We start from the raw sequence: 20,476 nt of genomic DNA on the forward strand, positions 1-20,476 counted from the left end.
CAAAATTCTTTAGAATTTAGACTTCCAAATATTCTTCACATTTCATTATCTTCTCCTTCTTGAGTTCACATCCTTCTCCTGCTCCCCTTTTCACACAATCTTCTAGAGCAAACTGTAAAACAGCTCTAAAAGGTGAATTGTAAAAGAGAAAAATTATCAGGAATAATGTAAATGCTGAAACAAGTCCATCAAGTTCTCATTATCAAGTGTAACCACATACAAAAAGAGGTCTTGTTAGCATATCTAAGATAGGGAATCATGGCATTACACCTGATGCAACTACTCTTGTAGGCACATGTAAGTTTGTTCTCACCTAGGCATCTCCCTGATCCTTCCCTAAATCTTCCTTCGTTCCTCCCTTACTCCGTCCGTCATTCCTAATGCAGACCTTTACAGCTAATGCTTTGCAATGTCTGTTTGCCTCCTTAGAAGATCCAGAAACATTGTGTCCTTTTAATAGACTTGCCACCTCTTCCCAGAGACCTCTAATTGGGAACTAGAATATTTCTGTTTAAGTCTCAAAGTGACAAGCAGCTTTCTACCACTGTTGTCCACAAGAATTCCAAGAAGAAATCACTCAGCAAACACTTCTGTCTTTTTTCTATTGCTGCTCTCCTGGCTGAGAAATTTCCAATCCCATTTCCTGGCTATATTTAGGATCCTGGTCCCAGTAACTAATCCCTACCTCATGTTGATAACTTCTTTGCTTGATCACTTAGATGAATTTTCATAATTGTAAAAGGATACATATTTGCACTATATGTGCCTTAAAAGGCTTTGCAGGAATCTGTCTCAGGATGGCTAATACATGGTGTGGCCATTGGAAGAACATAGCTTGTTCATTCTTCATTCATCTAATAAAAAATGTCTTAATAGATATATTAGGGCATTATAGATATAGAATAGGACTTGGAGTAAAAATAAGACATTCAAATTTTACCATTTTCACATACTGGTTTTGTGAGCCTAAGCAAGTTTCTTGATGTTTCATAATTAATAGCCAATTCCCTAAAACAGAACAGTTGTCAATCTGCTAAAAATTTTGTAAACACACACACACATACACATACTTATACATGTGTGTGCGTGTATATATATATACATATGTGTGTGTATAATGTATATAATTATTTGCAGATTTATTTTGTATAGCATATATGTACATGAAATTACATACCTACCTGTGTTTATGATTCCATAAATGTTTATTTGTACAAATTTTACTTTGTATTTGTAATTTGCTTTGTGTATATATATGTATGTATATATGCATCCATGTATGTTTGAATAACACACATTACTAAAGCTAATTCTGTGCAAGATTATGAAGTAACCTTGTGATAGTGAAAATAAGTTAAATTGAAGATATGTCTTTTGAGGGGCATGAGAATAGTGTTCGCCTTGGATAGAAAAAAGAATGGACCATGAGGATTATCAATTAAAATATTATCCTGCTATGAACCCTACCTGTTTACAGATTCTTTTGAGTTATTTTCTTCCACTATTTCATAAAGAAGTAAAACACAATTAAAACCCAAATGTTAATATATGATGTCCATGTATTAATTATGAATGTATTATTTATGAAATTTTGCTACAGTCTGTTTTTGGGGACCTGACTTCCTTTATATGGAAATTATGCCTTTAGATAAATGTCTTAATTATCAAGGTTCTGTTGGTAGAAAGAGATCTTCGTAAAGTCTTAGATATCTGTTAGTGATTTGGTTACATTAACCTTTTCATGAGTAGGCTGCTTCACACTGATAAAGCACAATCTCTCTTGCAGATATTATAAAAAGAAAGAACAACCTGACATAACATAATTTCTCTGAGTTTTTTATGTAAGTAGATTGAGAAAAAACACATTTCCTTTATATTTTGAGGAAGCTCAAAACACTCCTTCCAGTGGGAATGTTTGTAGGTAGAGTCCTGCCACATTCAGCATGACATGGTATGAACTGTTTAGTCCATTTTGTAAATCAGGGCAGATCTAGAGACTGCTCTGTTTAATATGACATAGTTGTAGTTCTTCTCCATGGGCAATAATGTCTCTTTTATGCAGATTCTACAGTCCCTAGAAGAAAACGGCTGATGTAAGCCAGCGTATTTTCTCTTTTCAAGATTTCCTGGGGAGAGAAGCTGAAAACAAAAACAAAAACAAATTAAGAAGTAGCATGCATATCTATTACTTCTTCTGACATTCTCCCCTAAAATATAATCTAAAGACAATGAGATGAGCAGTAAATTTAGCACTTTTTTCTATCCCATCTCACTGAATACATTATTGTATTATTTGATTCATAACCATTCTCCAAAATTGATTTTCTCACATCTGTCCAATAAGAGGTTACTAGATTTCTTTTGAAGTAGGTACATTCAAGTAGATATGAGATTTCATTTGCTTGGAACTGATAGCACTACAAATTACCTCCCCTGATAGACAGGAAATTTTTCTGCAAATTATATTCTTAGTGAGTTAGACTAAAGCACTAAAAGGTTAAGTACGCTGTATATAAAACCTACTAGCCAGTGTGTATCAGAAATCGGTTTTAAGTACATGATTTTTTATTGTAATGTTCAATTCTGTATGCAACCTTTTCAACTGACTAAGACCTGAAAGAGTATTCACTTTGCTACACAAACTAAGAATTTGTTGTTCCCTCTATCCCCTGATGAATTTTAGAATAAGATTTAGATATAGCGCACAATGCATACTGGGTACCTATTAACAATTTTATGAGTGATAAATATGATTCTTACATTTTTATCCCGATTAAAATGTAAGTAAGCTAAAAATGTCATGCCATATTGTGAAGAATAAAATGGTATTCCGGGATACATTTCCAAAGAGTGGAGGGTCAGAACAAGTCAGCTAAATTCTTACAAAACAAATGATCTACTTCTCCTCCTTAGGTGGATGTAGATAGTCTGGAATGATTTTGCTATGGGGCATTTAAAAAAGCATAAAACTTTTCAATTTCTCAATGCTGAAAAGGTGGCACATTGTCTCTAGTCTCATTTCATATCATAAACATAATTCAAATAAATTGTCTTATGTTATGTGGCAATGGGAACTGTACAGAATAAGACATTGGGGGCTTGTACATTACTACTTGTCTAGAGTCTCAGCTGGGACAGGATCTCAAGAACATTATATTTCATGATTTAGAATCTATTTCTTTTTCTAAAAAAAATGACAAACTATTTAAAGTGAACTATAGAATAACTGCAGCAAAACTTCACTACAGCTTTCAATTACATGGCCACACTGACAATTTGAATCAAGATCAGAGCACTAGCAGGTTGATATTCCTTCCCTTTTTGTAGCAGCACATAAGTAATTAAGTAGACAGAAAAACAAAATAGGATAATCTGCAAAACTATTTGTTTAATTTATCTTTTTATAGTAACAAGAAGTGTGTTTATAATAGGAATAGGAAGTATTTCTTCTGATGAGAAGAATGATTACTTCTTGTCAAATAAATTTAAAGTTTAAAATAAAAATGATTTTTACCTTACCAACACAAAGTTTCAAAATTAGCTAGCTGGCTGAAAGTGAAGAACTGGCAATTCCATTGCTGAATCTCTCCCCGGACTTAGGAAAATAAAGGTAAGAAAAGTTGAGAAAAAATAACCAATAGTGCACATTGAAAAATTTAAAATGAGGGCCATATAATCTTTATAAAAATAAAATGTGAATGATCCAAAGGTTATAAATTGAGATAAATAAGGACCCTTCTTAAAAGAAAAGGAATTTAGGGTTAATCAAGACAGACTCTCTAATCTGGATGAGACTTACCTTAGGCGCAGAGAATATATGTGCAGATAGCAAGAGGCCAGTGTCCGTGGACAATCCTTCCATGAAAATGCCACTTTGTGAGCATTTGCTTTTTGGGTCCTTGCAGGGATTGGTCAAAAAAGGCTGTGGCCCATGCATCACTATCCCATCAGAGGAGCTATCACTATGGAAATTAAGAGTATCCCACCTCCAGTAGAAGAGCCTAAGGTCGAGCTCTGAGCAAGGGCACTGACTTAAAGGATCCACAGTTCTCTCTAATGAAGAGGAGCTCAGCTCTTCCCCACGATCTGAGATTCCTCCTCCTTCTAGGGCCCGATTTTTATAAGACTAGAAGTCTGGACATTCAAGAACAGCCATAATAGATAGTGAATAATTCCACTGATTGACATGTGATGGGTAAGTGAAATCATATGTCATCAGGGTCACAAGATGGGTGAAGTAAGAAATATCCCACAAATGGACAGGCTTCTCCTTAGTATAGATGTAAGGAAATGGTACAAATCATGAATTGGATGCTCTAAGTGCTCATAAGATGATCACCTGCTCCTATTAAACCAGTGATTAATCAGAGGTACAAGAAATTTTGGGGGGACTTTGCATTTAATTATTAACTCTGTCACAGTGGGCTTGGTCACTATGAGAAGGAAAAACAATGGTGGAGGGATGCTAAATTTCTATAATGAAGCAAATTAACTTGGATTCAGCAAGTCACAGCTCTTGAGTCTTCTATACAGAGCTTTGATATCAAACTGATAGTGATGGGAGTAGAGTTCTCAAAGCTCAATGTACATTATTTCTTCCTTTTTTTAAAGCTCATAATTTTTTTAAAAAAATTTCCTCAGTATTGCTTATTCCTGGAAACTGGATCCCAATTCATATTTGGCCTTCTATTACATCCTCTTGGTGAAGCCCAGCGAGATGTAGATGGAAGCTCAGAAACAGCTGTGGAAAAAAGGGAGAAGAAAAAGCAATTTATACATGTGTATATATGTGTATTTTTTGTGTGGGCAGTAATGATTCATCATATCAAGGAATTCTGGGTGTGAAAATCATGGAAATGGTCATTGGTCCAAGTGAATCTTAAGAGTTTCCTGAGCATTTTGAAGGTAAGTGACTTGTTCATGGTTTCAAGGACTATATGGTTCATAGGGAGGACTTCAAGATTTTCTGGAAGTCATCTACCATACAGGGTTGTTTGGAATTTCAAATCAGATAATATATTCAAAATGTAAACTTTAAAGTCCTGTATAAATGTCAGTTTCTATTATTACATCTCAGATCTCTGTTGATTTTGGAGCAACTCATCAAATGGTTCACATAATATTTTCATTTTACCTTCTGAAGTAGAAGTCAGTATATAAACTGCAATTATAATTATGTTCATAGTAGTCTATTTGCTTAGGCTCCTGTTCGAGCTCTACTTCCTATTTCATTATATATATTATTGCCTTTGGGCTCACAATGAAATGAACTATGCCAATTATTTTATTTGCCTATCTGAGGAAATGTAAACCACACTTTGATTTCACTATAACAACAACAACAACAATAACTTCTTCTTCTTCTTCTTCTACTACTACTATTACTACTACTACTACTACTACTACTACTACTACTACTACTACTACTACTTTTGGTTAAATGTATAACATGACATATTCACCTGATAGAGTGAGAGTTGGATCTTTATTCTGACTTTGAATCTATGGTCCTAAAGAGAGTGTGAAATGCCTGCCCAGAGAAATTCATGGTCACTTCACAGTGGTGAAGAGGAGGGAAGTGGTATTGGAATGGCACCACAGAAGGATTTGTAAAGTATATTTTACAAATCAGATATAGCATAAAACTATGACATTTTATTTATAAATCAATTGAACATACCATCATCACTTTTAGCTACAGAGTCTTCCATCGTCTGCTATATCTGAAACAACATTAAAACTGTATTTCAAAAAAATGAAGTAACTGAAGAATAAGAGACTACAGATAATACAAACAATTCAAGAAATCTTTTTGAAAAGTTGTAGGCATCCAAAGAAATTATTAATAAACATAAACACTTGGTCATTCAACAGAAAATATATAGATATAATATAAGGCTTAAATTTTTACCACTCACAAACCCCTTTTTAATAAAAACTCATTTTTAAGTTATTCCAAATATATAGATATGGGAAACATATAGAAATCAAATATTTACTCTTAATAAATCATAATTTTGTGACTTTCACACTCAGGTACGAGGCCCCATAAAAGGTGGGATTTAACAAAAATGGTACTATTATTAACAGCATCAAGAGTTTATCGCTATTAATTATATGTAAAAAACATGAACTTTGTTAACATAGTCGTTATGTATCAGGTTTGGAATCTATATGGCTTCTACTCTAAGCAAATCTTACCCTTGTTATTTCTAATTTTGGCTCCATATAATATTTTTCTTTGAAAAGAAAATCAACTCTGTAGCCTATACTTTAAAACAATTATAAATAGTAATCATTCATTAAGCTACAGACAGTCCACATACAAAATGAATATCAATTTACAGGGAGCAAAAAAGAAAATTAAATATTAGAAAATTTAAATATAAATATACACACACATATGTACATCCATAACACACAGAAGGGGTGATGAAGAAAAGCCTAATTCACTTGACATAGCAGCGATATAAAGATTTTGTACTGAGTTGAGCATTTTGATCCTATCATCTTAATAGGCTTAGCTGGATACTTGTTTTACGTGTCCTCTGACAGCACAAAGGGGAAATTCCAAAGTTTCTGTTTCTCTTTAAAGGCCGAATTCAAGAGAATGGCTCAGATTCATACCAGTCAGATCTGAAGCAATAATCAATGTGGTAACAACAAGTGACTAAATACCCAGGAAAAAGGCATTCATTATTTTCAAGATATGACTAATGCCCCAAATATGGTATCAGTGGACACAATCATGCTCTCTTTAAGGGCCAAGTTTCAAAGTCAGAATAAATATCTAACTCTAACTTTATAAGATTATTAAAGATTTTTCTTCTCTCCAAGACCTTCTCTCCAAAGGTAGACACACACACACACACACACACACACACACACACACACACACGCACGCATGCTCACGGGTACCATATATACATACATGCATCTATATGCATGTCTATGCAAATATAGGTGCATGTTTAGAGTCATTTGGTGTACAGAGAGTGAGATTTGAATCCAAGTTTTCCTGTTTTTAAATGTAGCAACAGCATAGTCTTTCAAGGGTGCAGCTAAAATGGCAAAATAAAAGCTGGAATTCACTAACCTCATTCTCCAAATACTCCAAATTACTTTAAAGAAGGAATCTAAACAAATTTTAGAGCACCAGAAAACCCCCAAAGACAGTAGAATATTTTCCAGCTGAAGGCAACGTATAAGATCAGCAGAAACACATTTAAAACAGGGAGATACATACAGAGTAAAGGTAAACGGCTGGAGCAGAATCTATTATGCTTCAGGTGAAGTCAAAAAAAGCAGGGGTAGCCATCCTTATCTCAGATCAAGCAAAAGCAAAAATTGATCTAATTAAAAGAGATAAGGAAGGAAACTATATCTTCATAAAGGGTACTATAGACAATGAAGCAATATCAGTATTAAACATATATGCACCAAATGGTATAGCATCTAACTTCCTAAAGGAGAAGTTAAGAAAGTTGCGAGAAGAAATAGACAGCAAAACTATAATAGCGGGAGATCTCAATCTTGCACTCTCAGATTTAGATAAATCAAATCACAAAACAAATAAGAAAGAAGTTAAAGAAGTAAAAAGAATATTAGAAAAATTAGGTATGATAGATCTCTGGAGAAAACTGAATAGTGACAGAAAGAAGTATACTTTCTTCTCAGCAGTTCATGGAACCTACACAAAAACTGACCATATATTAGGATATAAAGACCTCAAAATTAAATGCAGGAAGGCAGAAATAGTAAATGCTTTCTTTTCAGATCACAATGCAATAAAAAGTACATTCAACAAACAGTTAGGTGTAAATAGACCAAAAATTAATCGGAAACTAAATAATCTCGTCTTAGAGAATGATTGGGTGAAACAGCAAATTATACACACAATTAATAATTTCACTCAAGATAATGACAACGGTGAGACATCACACCAAAATTTATGGGATGCAGCCAAAGTGGTAATAAGGGGAAATTTTATATCCTTAGAGGCTTGCTTGAATAAAATAGAGAAAGAGAAGTTCAATGAATTGGGCCTGTAACTTAAAAAGCTAGAAAAAGACCAAATTAAAAACCCCCAATCAATTACTAAACGTGAAAGTCTAAAAGTAAAAGGAGAAATTAATAATATAGAAAGTAAAAAAACAAAACAAAAAAAAAACTATTGAACTAATAAAACTAAAAGTTGATTTTATGAAAAAACCAATAAAATTGATAAACCTTTGGTAAATCTGATTTGAAAAAGGAGAGAGGAAAATCAAATTAGTAGTCTTAAAAATGAAAAGGGAGCACTTTCCACCAATGAAGAGGAAATTAAAGAAATAATAAGGGGTTACTTTGCCCAACTTTATGCCAATAAATTTGATAACCTAAGCGAAATGGCTGACTACCTCCAAAAATATAGGCTATTCAGATTATCACAGGAGGAAGTAAATTGTTTAAATAGTCCCATTTCAGAAAAAAAAAATAGAACAAGCTATTAATCAACTCCCTATAAAATAATATCCCCAGGACCAGATGGATTTACATGTGAATTCTACCAAACATTCAAACAACAATTAGTCCCAATGCTTTATAACCTATTTGAAAAATTAGGGAATGAAGGAGTCCTACCAAATTCCTTTTATGACACAGACATGTTACTGATACCTAAACCAGGTAGGTTGAAAACAGAGAAAGAAAATTATGGACCAATCTCCCTAATGAATATTGATGCTAAAATCTTAAGTAAGATATTAGCAAAAAGACTACAGAAAATCATCCCCAGGATAATACACCACGGTCAAGTAGGATTGATATCAGGAATGTACGGCTGCTTCAATATTAGGAAAACTATCAGTATAATTGGCCATATTAATAACCAAATTAACAAAAAACATATGATCATCTCAATAGATGCAGGAAAAGCATTTGATAAAATCCAACATCCATTCCTATTAAATACACTTGAGAGTATAGGAATAAATGGACTTTTCCTTAAAATAATCAGTAGCATCTATTTAAAACCAGCAGTAAGCATCATATGTAGTAACGGGGACAAACTGCAACCATTCCCAATAAGATCAGGAGTGAAACAAGGTTACCCACTATCACTGTTATTATTTAATATTGTATTAGAAATGCTAGCTTTGGCAATAAGAGTTAAGAAGGAGATTAAAGGAATAAGAATAGGCAATGAGGAAACCAAATTATCACTTTGCTGATTATAAGATGGTATATTTAGAGAACCCCAGAGATTCTACTAAAAAGTTATTAGAAACAATCCACACCTTTAGCAAAGTTGCAGGATACAAAATAAACCCACATAAGTGATCAGCATTCTTATATATCACTAACAAACCCAACAGTTAGAGTTACAAAGAGAAATTCCATTTAAACTAACTAATGATTGTATGTAATATTTAGGAATCTATCTGCAAGGGAAAATCAGAAACTTTATGAGCAAAACTACAAAACACTTTCTACACAAATTAAGTCTGATCTAACCAAATGGAAAAATATTAAATGCTCTTGGATTGGGCGAGCAAATATAATAAAGATGACCATACTACCTAATCTATTTATTTAGTGCCATACCAATCAGACTCCCAAAAAACTATTTTGATGACCTAGAAAAAATAACAACAAAGTTCATATGGAAAAACAAAAGGTCAAGAATTTCAAGGGAATTAATGAAAAAAAAATCAAATGAAGGTGGCCTAGCTGTACCAGATCTAAAATTATATTATAAAGCAACAGTTACTAAAACCATCTGGTATTGGCTAAGAAATAGACTAATTGATCAATGGAATAGGTTAGGTTCAAAGGACAAAACAGCCAATAACTTTAATAATCTAGTGTTTGACAAACCCAAAGACACCAGTTTCTGGGATAAGAATGCATTATCTGACAAAAATTGCTGGGAAAATTGGAAATCAGTATGGCAGAAACTAGGCATTGACCCACACTTAACACTGTACACCAAGATAAGGTCAAAATGGGTTCATAATCTAGACATAAAGAATGAGATTATAAATAAATTGGAAGCGCATAGGATAGTTTACCTCTCAGACCTGTGGAAGAGGAAGGAATTTATGACCAAAGAAGAACTAGAGATCACTATTGACTACAAAATAGAAAATTTTGGTTATATCAAATTGAAAAGTTTTTGTACAAACAAAACTAATGCAGACAAGATTAGAAGGGAAACAATGAACTGGGAAAACATTTTTACAATCAAAGGTTCTGATAAAGGCCTCATTTCCAAAATATATAGAGAATTGACTTTAATTTATAAGAAATCAAGCCATTCTCCAATTGATAAATGGTCAAAGGATATGAACAGACAATTCTGAGATGAAGAAATTGAAGCTCTTTCTAGCCATATGAAAAGATACTCCAAGTCATTATTTAGAGAAATGCAAATTAAGACAACTCTGAGATACCACTACACACCTGGCAGACTGGCTAGAATGACAGGGGAAGGTAATGCGGAATGTTGGAAGGGATGTGGGAAAACAGGGACACTGATAATTCCATTGTTGGTGGAATTGTGAACACATCCAGCCATTCTGGAGAGCAATTTGGAACTATGCTCAAAAAGTTATCAAGCCATGCAAGACCCTTTGATCCAGCAGTGTTTCTACTGGGCTTATACCCCAAAGAGATACTAAAGAAGGGAAAGGGACTAGTATGTGCCAAAATGTTTGTGGCAGCCCTATTTGTAGTGGCTGGAAGCTGGAAAATGAAAGGATGACCATCAATTGGAGAATGGTTGAATAAAATGTGGTATATGAATGTTATGGAATATTATTGTTCTGTAAGGAATGACCTGCAGCATGAATACAGAAAGGATTGGTGAGACTTACATGAACTGATGCTAAGTGAAATGAGAAGAACCAGGAGATCATTATATACCTCAACAACGACACTGTATGAAGGATGTATTCTGATGGAAGTGGATTTCTTCAACAAAGAGCTCTAACTCAGTTTCAACTGATCAAGGATGGACAAAAGAAGCTACACCCAAAGAAAGAACACTGGGAAATGAATGTAAACTGCTTGCATTTTTGTTTTTCTTCCCAGGTTATTTATATCTTCTTTATCCAATTCTCCCTGTGCAACAAGAGAACTGTTCAGTTCTTCACACATATATTGTATCTAGAATATACTGTAACCTATTTAACATATATAGGCCTGCTTGCCATCTGGGGAGGGAGGGAAGGGAAGGAGGGCAAAAAATCGGAACAGAAGTGAGTGCAAGGGATAATGTTGTAAAAAATTACCCTGGCATGGGTTCTCTCATTAAAAAATTATTAAAAAAAAAAAAAAAAAAAAAAACTCTGAGTTTACAATTAGATAGCAAAAAAAAAAAAAAAAAAAAAAAAAAAAAAAAAAAACTCTGAGTTTACAATTAGATAGCAAAAAAAAAAAAAAGGAATATTACACCCAAATTCTAGAACTCCAAGGACAAGGTGAAAATTCGGCAAGCATCCAGACAGAAACAATTTAAGGACAGGGGAGTCACAGTTAGGATAACACACTATTTAGTAACTTCTACCTTTAAGGAGTCTACCTTAGAATATGATATTCTGGATAGCAATGGAGCAAGGATTACAACCAAAACTCACATTTCCAGAAAAAGTACATATTAATGTTTCAGAGTAAATAAATGAACAAAAACGAAACAAAGGGGGGGGGAGGGGAGTAAATGAAAACAACTTGGAAAATAAATCTAGGTAAGATGTTTTAAAAATTATTGGTGTACCTGAAAGTTATAATGGAAAAAAAGAGCCTAGACATTTTTCAAAAATATTGTCAAGAAAAACTGTTAGGATATTCTAAAATCAGAGGGTAAATTAAAAATTGAAAGAAATGTCCTGAACCAGATCTCAAAATGAAAACTCCCAGGAATAATAAAAGAAATTTCAAAACTCTGAAATCAAGGAGAAAATATTGCAAGCATCTAGAAAGAAATAATTTAAGTATAGCTGAGCCAAAGTGAGATCAATCCAAGATTGAGCAGTATCTATATTAAAGGATTGGGGACTTAGAATATGATAATCTCCAGAGTAAAGCAGTTAGGATTACAACAAAGAATTACCTATTAAGTGAAACTAACTAATAATAAGAGGACTTTCAAGAATTCATGATAAAAAGGCCAGAGCTGAATCGAAAATTTGACTTTCAAATACAGGTTTCAGGAAAAGTCCAAGGCCATAATCAATGAAGTAAAATCATAAGAGAATCTATAAGGTTAGTACCTGGTTATTCTTCTACATGAGAAGATTATAAGGGCAGTTCAAAGGAGTTTCTATAGTTAGAGGGCACAGATATGAGTTGAATATGAAGGGATAATATTTTAAAGACTAAAATTATAAGGAGAAGAGAGGAATATACTGGGGGAAAAGGGAAAGAGAGAGGTGAATGGCATAAATTATCTGCCTGAAAAGAGGAAATGAAAAACCTGATTTTACAGTGGAGAGGAAGAGAGGAAGAGAATTATCAGAACTGGTTCAAAGAAAAAATACTATATCCACTCAATATGGGTATAGAAATCTATTTTACAGGAAAGGAAGTAGGGAAGGGGATATGAGAAGGATGAAGGGTGATAGAAAGGAGGGGATACTGAGGGAAGGGAGGTTAAGAGGCAAAATCCTTTTTAGGAGGGACAGGGTGATAAGGAGAGAGTGGGGAATTTAATTAGCAATAGTAAATATGCACAGAATTTTAAGGCAAGTTTCTCTGATGAAGGCCTCACTTCTCAAATGGAATAGTTAGTCAAATTTTTAAAAAAATTAGGAATCATATTCCTATCTGATAAATCATCAAGATGTGAACAGTTTTCAGATGAACTAATCAAGCTATTTATAGCCATATGAAAAATTTCTAACAGTAGATTGGAGAAATTAGACATAAACAATTCTAAGGTACAATCTTCTATATTGGCTAAGGGCCAGAAAGCGAAAATAACAAAAGTTGGAATGAATGTGGGGGGGGGAGGGGTAGGAGGTATTAATGCACTGTTAATGGAATTGTGAGCTAATTCAAACATTCTGTAGAGCAAATTGGAACTATGCTCAAAGGTTCCTAAAAATCATATTTACCTTTGGACCTATACCAATACATGGCATATCTCCTAAATGGAAATTTTTTTAAGAAGGGAAAGGGCCTATATGTTCAAAAAAATTTTATACCAGTTCATTTTTCAGGACAAAGAATCCTATTAGTAGGATGTTTCAGTAAGATAAGTGCTCTGTGAGATTATGCAAAGTGAAAGGTCCTGTGTACAAAGTAATAGCAATGTTCCCATCAATAGAATGATTGTGAAGGATTTATGATGAAAAATGCTATTGACATCCAGAGAAAGAATTGATTGTGTCAGAATACAGATTGAAGCATACATTTTAACATTCTTTTTCTTAAGAGGGGAGGGAGGAGATCCGTTTTCTATTATAGCAACATGACTGAAATCATAATAATGTTTTTCTAATTTACAATTTTCTAACTTCATCCTAGAAGGACTGTGTCTCAAATACTGAAATGAAACAATAGGGCATATAAATGAGACACAATTAAAAATTAGCTATTTGTATTGGATCATTTATTGGTGGGAAGAGAGGAAGGGGGAGTATCTGGAACTCCCAATTCTAAACATAAACATAAAAATGACTGACCTATAATCAAAGGAAAATATTAAATTTAAAATGGGAAAAATGAGATAAATATTATATAAAAACCCTAATATTGTGGATGAAAATATTATACCCACAAAAATTAAGCATAATATTCAGTGAAAACAAAAGAACATTCAATAAACTCTAATATTTTCAGGAATTTATCTCAAACAAATCTGAACTCAATAGAAAATGTAACATATAAGAACTAAAATGAAAAATTAATATCTGTCTTATTCAGACACACATATGTGTATATATGTAGTATATATATATGTCTGTAGGTATGTGTGCATGTGTGTGTATGGGTGTGTGCGTACATGTGTGTGCTATTCCTTTCTTAGTACGTACACAACAAGAAGAAGCTAGCACCTTAAAAATCCATAGAAATAAGGGGGCAATACAGTAGTGTGTGCAACTGAATTTCATTGGGATAAGGTGTGTAGATTAATATGAATGGGATAAAGAGGAAAGTATAGGATTGGAGGAAAAGATAAGATATCTATGGTGGTTGGGCAGGAGTGGGGGCAGCTGGTAAAGCCTAAGTCAAAAAGAAGAGTAAGCAGGGATGGGGAAAAGAAGCAATAAATATTAATACAATACCAATATCAGAAGTAAAATTTATTAGAAAAAATAGAGAAGTAGTAATCTCCAAAATCTGACAAAGTCAAAAATTTAATCAAGAAAGAAATCTACATTATATGTCAGTCATATTAATGTTTTAGAAGGATGTGTAAGTACGTGTATGTGCATGTGTGTATGTATATATATATATATGTATGTAGGTACACATATATACATACATACATATATATGAGTATATGTGCGTGTGTGTGTGTATGTATGTATGTATATACACATATATGTATATCTGCAAGCCTCCCTGGAGACATGGAGAGAGGAGGAGGAAAAAGTACCCCCAAAGAATGCACACCAGAGAACAAAAGTATACCTAGAAGGAATAAAAGAAAAGATGAACAGTTATGAACATATTGCCTTCTATTATTAAATATGTTTTCTTGAATTGGAAATTTATTCATACATATTTTGAATCCTTCCCAGTGTTCTACTTGGCACAGAATAAGATTTTATTTTGTTTTGGTTTTTTTTTTTTTTACTTGCTTTTGTTTTCTTATTTTATGTTTATGTTTTAAGTGAATAAATATATATATTAAAGGAAAGAAAATGATTTTAAGATGCTAAATTATTGAACCCAATGAAAAAGAAAAAAAAAAAACATATGTTAAATTGGTTTTCCCAAATCCATTCTTCCTAATCCTTTAATTGTGGAAACTACAGGATTTTTCTTCCCTTCAGCTTTGTGTGAATAAACAATGATTACCAAAAAAAAAAAAAAAAAAAGCATTAATACGGAGGATACTTTAAAAACAATCAGATTTTTTACTAAAGTGTTTTAGATTACAAAGAGAGAGTCAAAAAGAATATTAAGCAATGTTGACTACATACCTTTTCACCATTAAATTATCATTAATTAAAAGGACTGATAGTTGTGGATTAAAAAAAAATCTTTAAAACATAGCCTTTAAACTTTAAAGAACACAAAACTTCAAAACCATTATCAAAAAATTTTTATTTATTATTAGGCAAAAGAATCATCTTTTTTGAAAAATAAACCAAAAAAATAAATAAGCACGAAATTTTACTAAACTGAGCATTTTGCATTATATCTTTAGGAGAAAGAGAAAGAAGGAGGAAAAAATAACTAACCGCTGAAAAGCAATCTTCAGTAGAATTTCCTGAAGACTCTGTATTTTCAGTAAAAAAGATTGAATTCCTTCTAGGAAGTACCACAGAAGGATCAAGAAAGTCATCATTCATTGGCTTCAGAAAGGGACCTGTGGTAAATCTGTTGAATAAAATTTTACTCTTTAGTTTTTCATTCATTAGTCCTGTTATAATTACCCTCTCATTAGTTCTGTGAACATTTTACAGCACATAAATGGCTAGCAATTTTTTTAATGGTTGGTGGTTTTTTGTTAATACTATCATAATTGTGATTTTTCCTTGAATAGTTTCTTCACTCAGAAAACAATGAAAGTATATGTTATAAAAGTTTTTTTTTACATAATTGAATTATTTCTATTAAGGTCTTTTCCTAACAAATGGTATAAAGAAACTGAGTGAAGAAAATGTTGTTTGTTTTTGTTTTTGTTTTTATCCAGAATGGCCTGGGGAAACTCACAAAACAAAACAAAATTAAAAAAAAAAAAAAAAAAAACACAGAAGATACTTGCAAATCCTGGATTCATTACTAATTTGATTTTAAAGAAGCCATTAAAATCACTTTATTCTATAAATTCATCAAATGAAAATTACTAGGTTTTAAGGATATCAGGTAGCATCCAAATCACTCTAGGTTAATTAAAAAAAAAAAAAAGTCCTCAGGCTCTCAAATGGATAGAGAGCCCATAAAACCACAGCAATTTAACATTGGCACCAAGATATATATCAAGGAAATTTGACCCATCCCCTTTTCTTTAATAGATTGTATCTTTTGGCTATACAATACTCTAATGAAAACCTCTTTGAGGTCCTACACTTCTCATTGTCACTATTAGGAGAAGAGTAGTAATAATGCCTCATATATTGCTATAATTATGTTAATACCTTTCCCAAAACACTTTAAAATTTTTACTATTGTCCTTTGGTGAAACATAATAATGCTTTTCTAATCTACAATTTTCTAACTTCATCCTGGAAAGACTAATCTGTCTCAAATACTGAAAAGAAACAATAGGGCATATATATGAGACACAATTAAAAATTAGTTATTTTCACTGGATCATTTTCATTGGATTGAGGACTAAAAAGGCATCTTAGAAGCCCTGTAATCAAACATACTTGATTTAAAGATGAAGAAAACAGAAAGTTCAATGATTTGTCCAGAGTTATACAGTTGCAAGCATCAGAAGTAAGATTTGAATCTAGGTCCTGTAACTGTAGCTAGCATATCATCTTTCCACTGTATTCCTTTCTAACTAGTTGATATTAAAAAAAAATTAAAATATCTATATAAGTATAATCTCCCATATAATAATATGATTATTAATGCTTGGTTATATTCCAAATGGAAATCTTCAAAAGCAATGTAAATTTATATACTTTTTTTTTCCTGTCTATGTTTAGGTGTACCTGTATACTTGAGAAAATTGTTTTCTGCTTCTCTCTAGATGTTCCTTCAACTCTTGATGTACGATTTTTCTTCTGAGGGATTTAGCTTTCAGTTTTTGAATCTAAATCAAATGGAAAACAAAGAATGAAGTTCACAAAAATGTTTGACTCTATCCTGAAAATTATAAGACTTTTGTTGCCATATTCTGTTAGCTTTCATTTTAATTTCAGCCAGTGATTCAGAGAGCAATTCTAAATTCCTACAAATAGATTCTAACTTTGAAAGGAGTCATGGTCAAGGTCGGCTGAATTGCATTTGAATTGGAAAAAGACAAAACAACACAACGACAACAACAATAACAACAAAAACAACTCTATTTCTATTGGATGTTAGTTCACTAGTTCTTATCCTTGAATTTTGTCTCCTTAGATTTTTATAAACATATTAAATATAATTTTGAAAAAAATGCCTCCAGATGCTTTCAAAATGTTTTCTTCCAATTAAAATTTTGGTTGAAAAACAAACAAAAACTAAAACAATTCACTCTTATTTTTTTGAATATTGTACCAATTTATAAAAAAAAAAAACACCTTGATGGCATATATGGTTATTTTTGCTTATAGTTTCAAAGGTGTAAAATAGGTACCTTGAGTGGTAAATAGAACTAGATTTGGGAGAGAAAGAGAGTTGTAAAATGAATTAATAAATGAAAACTTTCAAATAAAAATTTGGTTCATTACATGGAACAACCATGACTGGACATCCATCATAGTTTCCAAGGTTATGCTATTTATTAATTAAAAAGGGGAAATATAAGTTTCCTATAAGAAATCACTATTAAGTAGGAGGAAAGAACCAATAGAGGGCAGATGCTATGAGGTAGAGTGTACCTCATTTGTGGTATAGTTCAGGAAAGGATTCAGCTTCACACCATCTCAGGGAAGGAGGGAATATAAAGGCAAGAACAAGGATATATTGAGGTGTGGAGATTGACTTGAACATAGTAGCAAAGACAGTCTGGGAAAAATTGTGTTCCTATCATAGGTATCTTAAAGATGCTAATTTAAGGTTATCTGAGCACATTATGGTTGCCTTAACTGTAGTCATAAAACTATCTGGGAAACAAAGTATCTTAATGTGTAATTTAACATTTTTCTGACAAGGAAAGAAGATAATCTATTTTCAGAATTCACATCAATAGGCAGTATTTTCTTTTCTTCTTCTTTTCTTTCTTTTTTTTTAAGGTGATACAAAGCTTATGGAGCCTAAAAGGCAGAGAGAAAAATTCTAAAGAAAAAAATTCTGGATTTAGAATAGGGGAAAAATCATAAATCTGTATTTACATGGAAATATTTTTTAAAATATAAAAGTGATAAATTAAATAACTTTTAATAATGGATTGACTTTTTTACTTGTTCTTCAGCCTCTCCCTTCACTTGTTCTTTAACCTTTGGTCCATATTCTTGTAGTCGATTGTAGTTAAGTTGTCCTAAATGATGCTTAAGATGCAGCCTGTCATATTTCAGTTTCTCTTCTTCTTGAAGATGTCTATTCATAGATTCGATATGTCTATTTCTTGAAGATAATGGATCCAATTTTTGCTTATGCTCTTCAGCAGATTTCTATAAAGTATCAGTTTAGCAAAGTAAAGAAGTAAAAGTCTTTCAACTTAAATAATAATTTAAAATTAAGATTAAATTATTTTTAATTGTAAGCTGTTAAGAAAATGTATCATTATCCTTATCTTATAGCTACAAAATATTTTTCCTAAAATGGTTATTGAAGCAAATTAAGAAAAAAGGAACCTTAAGGCACTATCCCCCCACGCAGTGATTGGAGGTGCTTACATTAATACCATCTATTAAATATGTCTTGTTAAAAAAAAAAAAAAGAAGAAGAAGAAGAAGCGTCAAAAAAGAAAAAAAGCCAACATTGGAATATATTATGGGAATAGGGAAGACTGGAATTCATCTTCAGAAGAGTATCCTTCAGCAAAAAAGCTTCTGCCCCCAAAAATAATGTGAAATGGCTCCCTGCCCAAAGAAAATTTATGGAAAAACTCAAAAAAGAATTCAAAACTCAAATGACAGGCATTGAGGAAAAACTAAAGAAAAAAATGAAATCCATCCAAGAAAAACAAGAAGATTATGAAAAAAAAGTTACCCAATTAGAAAAGGAGGTATAGCGTCTCAAAGCTTAAAATAATTTTTAAAAATTAGAATTGGGCAAGAGGAAGCCAATGAAGCTATGAGGGATCAAGAAACAGTGAAACAATATAAAGAATGAGATAATAGAACAAAATGTAAAACATCTCATAAGAAAAACAAAAGATCTGGAAGAACAGACCAAGAAGGGACAGTATAAAAAATTATTTTTTTTTCTGGACTACCAGAAAGTTGTGACCAAAAAGAGAATCTCGACACAATATAATGCAGTAAATAATCCTAGAAAATTGTCTTGGAATGATTAAAAATGAGGGGAAAATAGAAATAGAAAAAAAATGCACTGATTACCACCTCAAAAAAATCATTTGTGGAAAACACATAGGAACATAATTGCCAGATTTCAAAATCCCCAAATCAAAGAGCAAATGTTGCAAGAAACAAGGGTAAAAAAAAAAAATTCCAATACACTGGAGCAACAATTAGAATTGAATAAGACTTATCAATGGCTACAATAAAAGACCGCAGGTATTGGAAACACATTTACAGAAAACCAAAAATATCACATCCAGCTAAATTATCTACAATTTTCAATGAAAAAAACCCAGTAATTCAAGGAACTTGAAAAATTTTCAGAACTTTTTATCAACCACACCTGAACTTAACAGAAAATTTAACATTAAAGAGTCAATATCAAAGAGTAATTTTAAGGAACTCAATATAGACAAACTATTTAAACATGAACAAATTGCTTTTTTTTTTTTTTACATGGACAATGTATATGTTATGTTTAAGATTTCCATCAGCAATAGGGTAGCTCAAAAGAAAGACTGGCAGAGTAAAGGTAAAAAGGTAAAATATTATACAAATGAGATGCAGAAGATGGCATTAGAGGGATGAGGGCTCATAGTTCTGAAAATCTATTCATCTCAGAAATGGATTCAATTGTCAATACTACATATATACCATGAAGGATATAGTACCCTCAAAAATCTATAAGGAAATAAACAGGGAGGAGTAGGTGGATGGGGAAGCAAAACTCCAGGGAAGAAAACAAAAAAGGAATCCCTGGGTGGGGATAGTTAAGTAATAATAAGCCAACTTATAGAGCAGAATTTAATGAAGAAATCAGCAGTGATAGGAAAGATTATGTGTGTATGTGGGGTATATGTGTGGGGAGGTGTGTGTGTGTGTATGTGTGTGTGTGTGTGTGTGTGTGTGTGTGTATGTGTGGTGTATACAGATGTATAAATAAATATATCTTTTCTTAACTATAGCTTGCTTGCTATCAGGAGAAGGATGAAAGGGAGATATATGTTTGCGTCTATTAGTGTGTATGTATTTGTATGAATATATCTACGTATATACAAAAATATATCATTTTTTTGAGTACAGCCTGATTGGGGTTTGGTGTAGGGTTAGGGCTGAAAAAAGATAAAAAAGATAAAAGATAAAAAAGTCAAGTTGTTTCTGCCTGTTAATTCTTTTCAGGGACATTTTTCATCTTTAGGATTATA

General features: G+C 32.3%; 1 protein-coding gene across 2 annotated transcripts in view; it reads right to left on the bottom strand.

Annotated features, from left to right (window-relative positions):
• LOC127564420 (ankyrin repeat domain-containing protein 26-like) overlaps positions 1–20,476 on the bottom strand; it is a 132,370-nt gene that overhangs the window by 8,507 nt on the left and 103,387 nt on the right. For both annotated transcript variants that reach the window (XM_052000944.1, XM_052000943.1), the window contains 3 exons: positions 18,210–18,419; positions 16,818–16,918; positions 15,393–15,531 (listed from right to left, as the gene is read on the bottom strand). In XM_052000944.1, the coding sequence (XP_051856904.1) occupies positions 15,393–15,531; positions 16,818–16,918; positions 18,210–18,419 (450 nt within the window). The remainder of the gene's footprint in view (positions 1–15,392; positions 15,532–16,817; positions 16,919–18,209; positions 18,420–20,476) is intronic.

Source organism: Antechinus flavipes, chromosome 5, assembly GCF_016432865.1.
Source record: "Antechinus flavipes isolate AdamAnt ecotype Samford, QLD, Australia chromosome 5, AdamAnt_v2, whole genome shotgun sequence".
Taxonomy (NCBI): domain Eukaryota; kingdom Metazoa; phylum Chordata; class Mammalia; order Dasyuromorphia; family Dasyuridae; genus Antechinus; species Antechinus flavipes.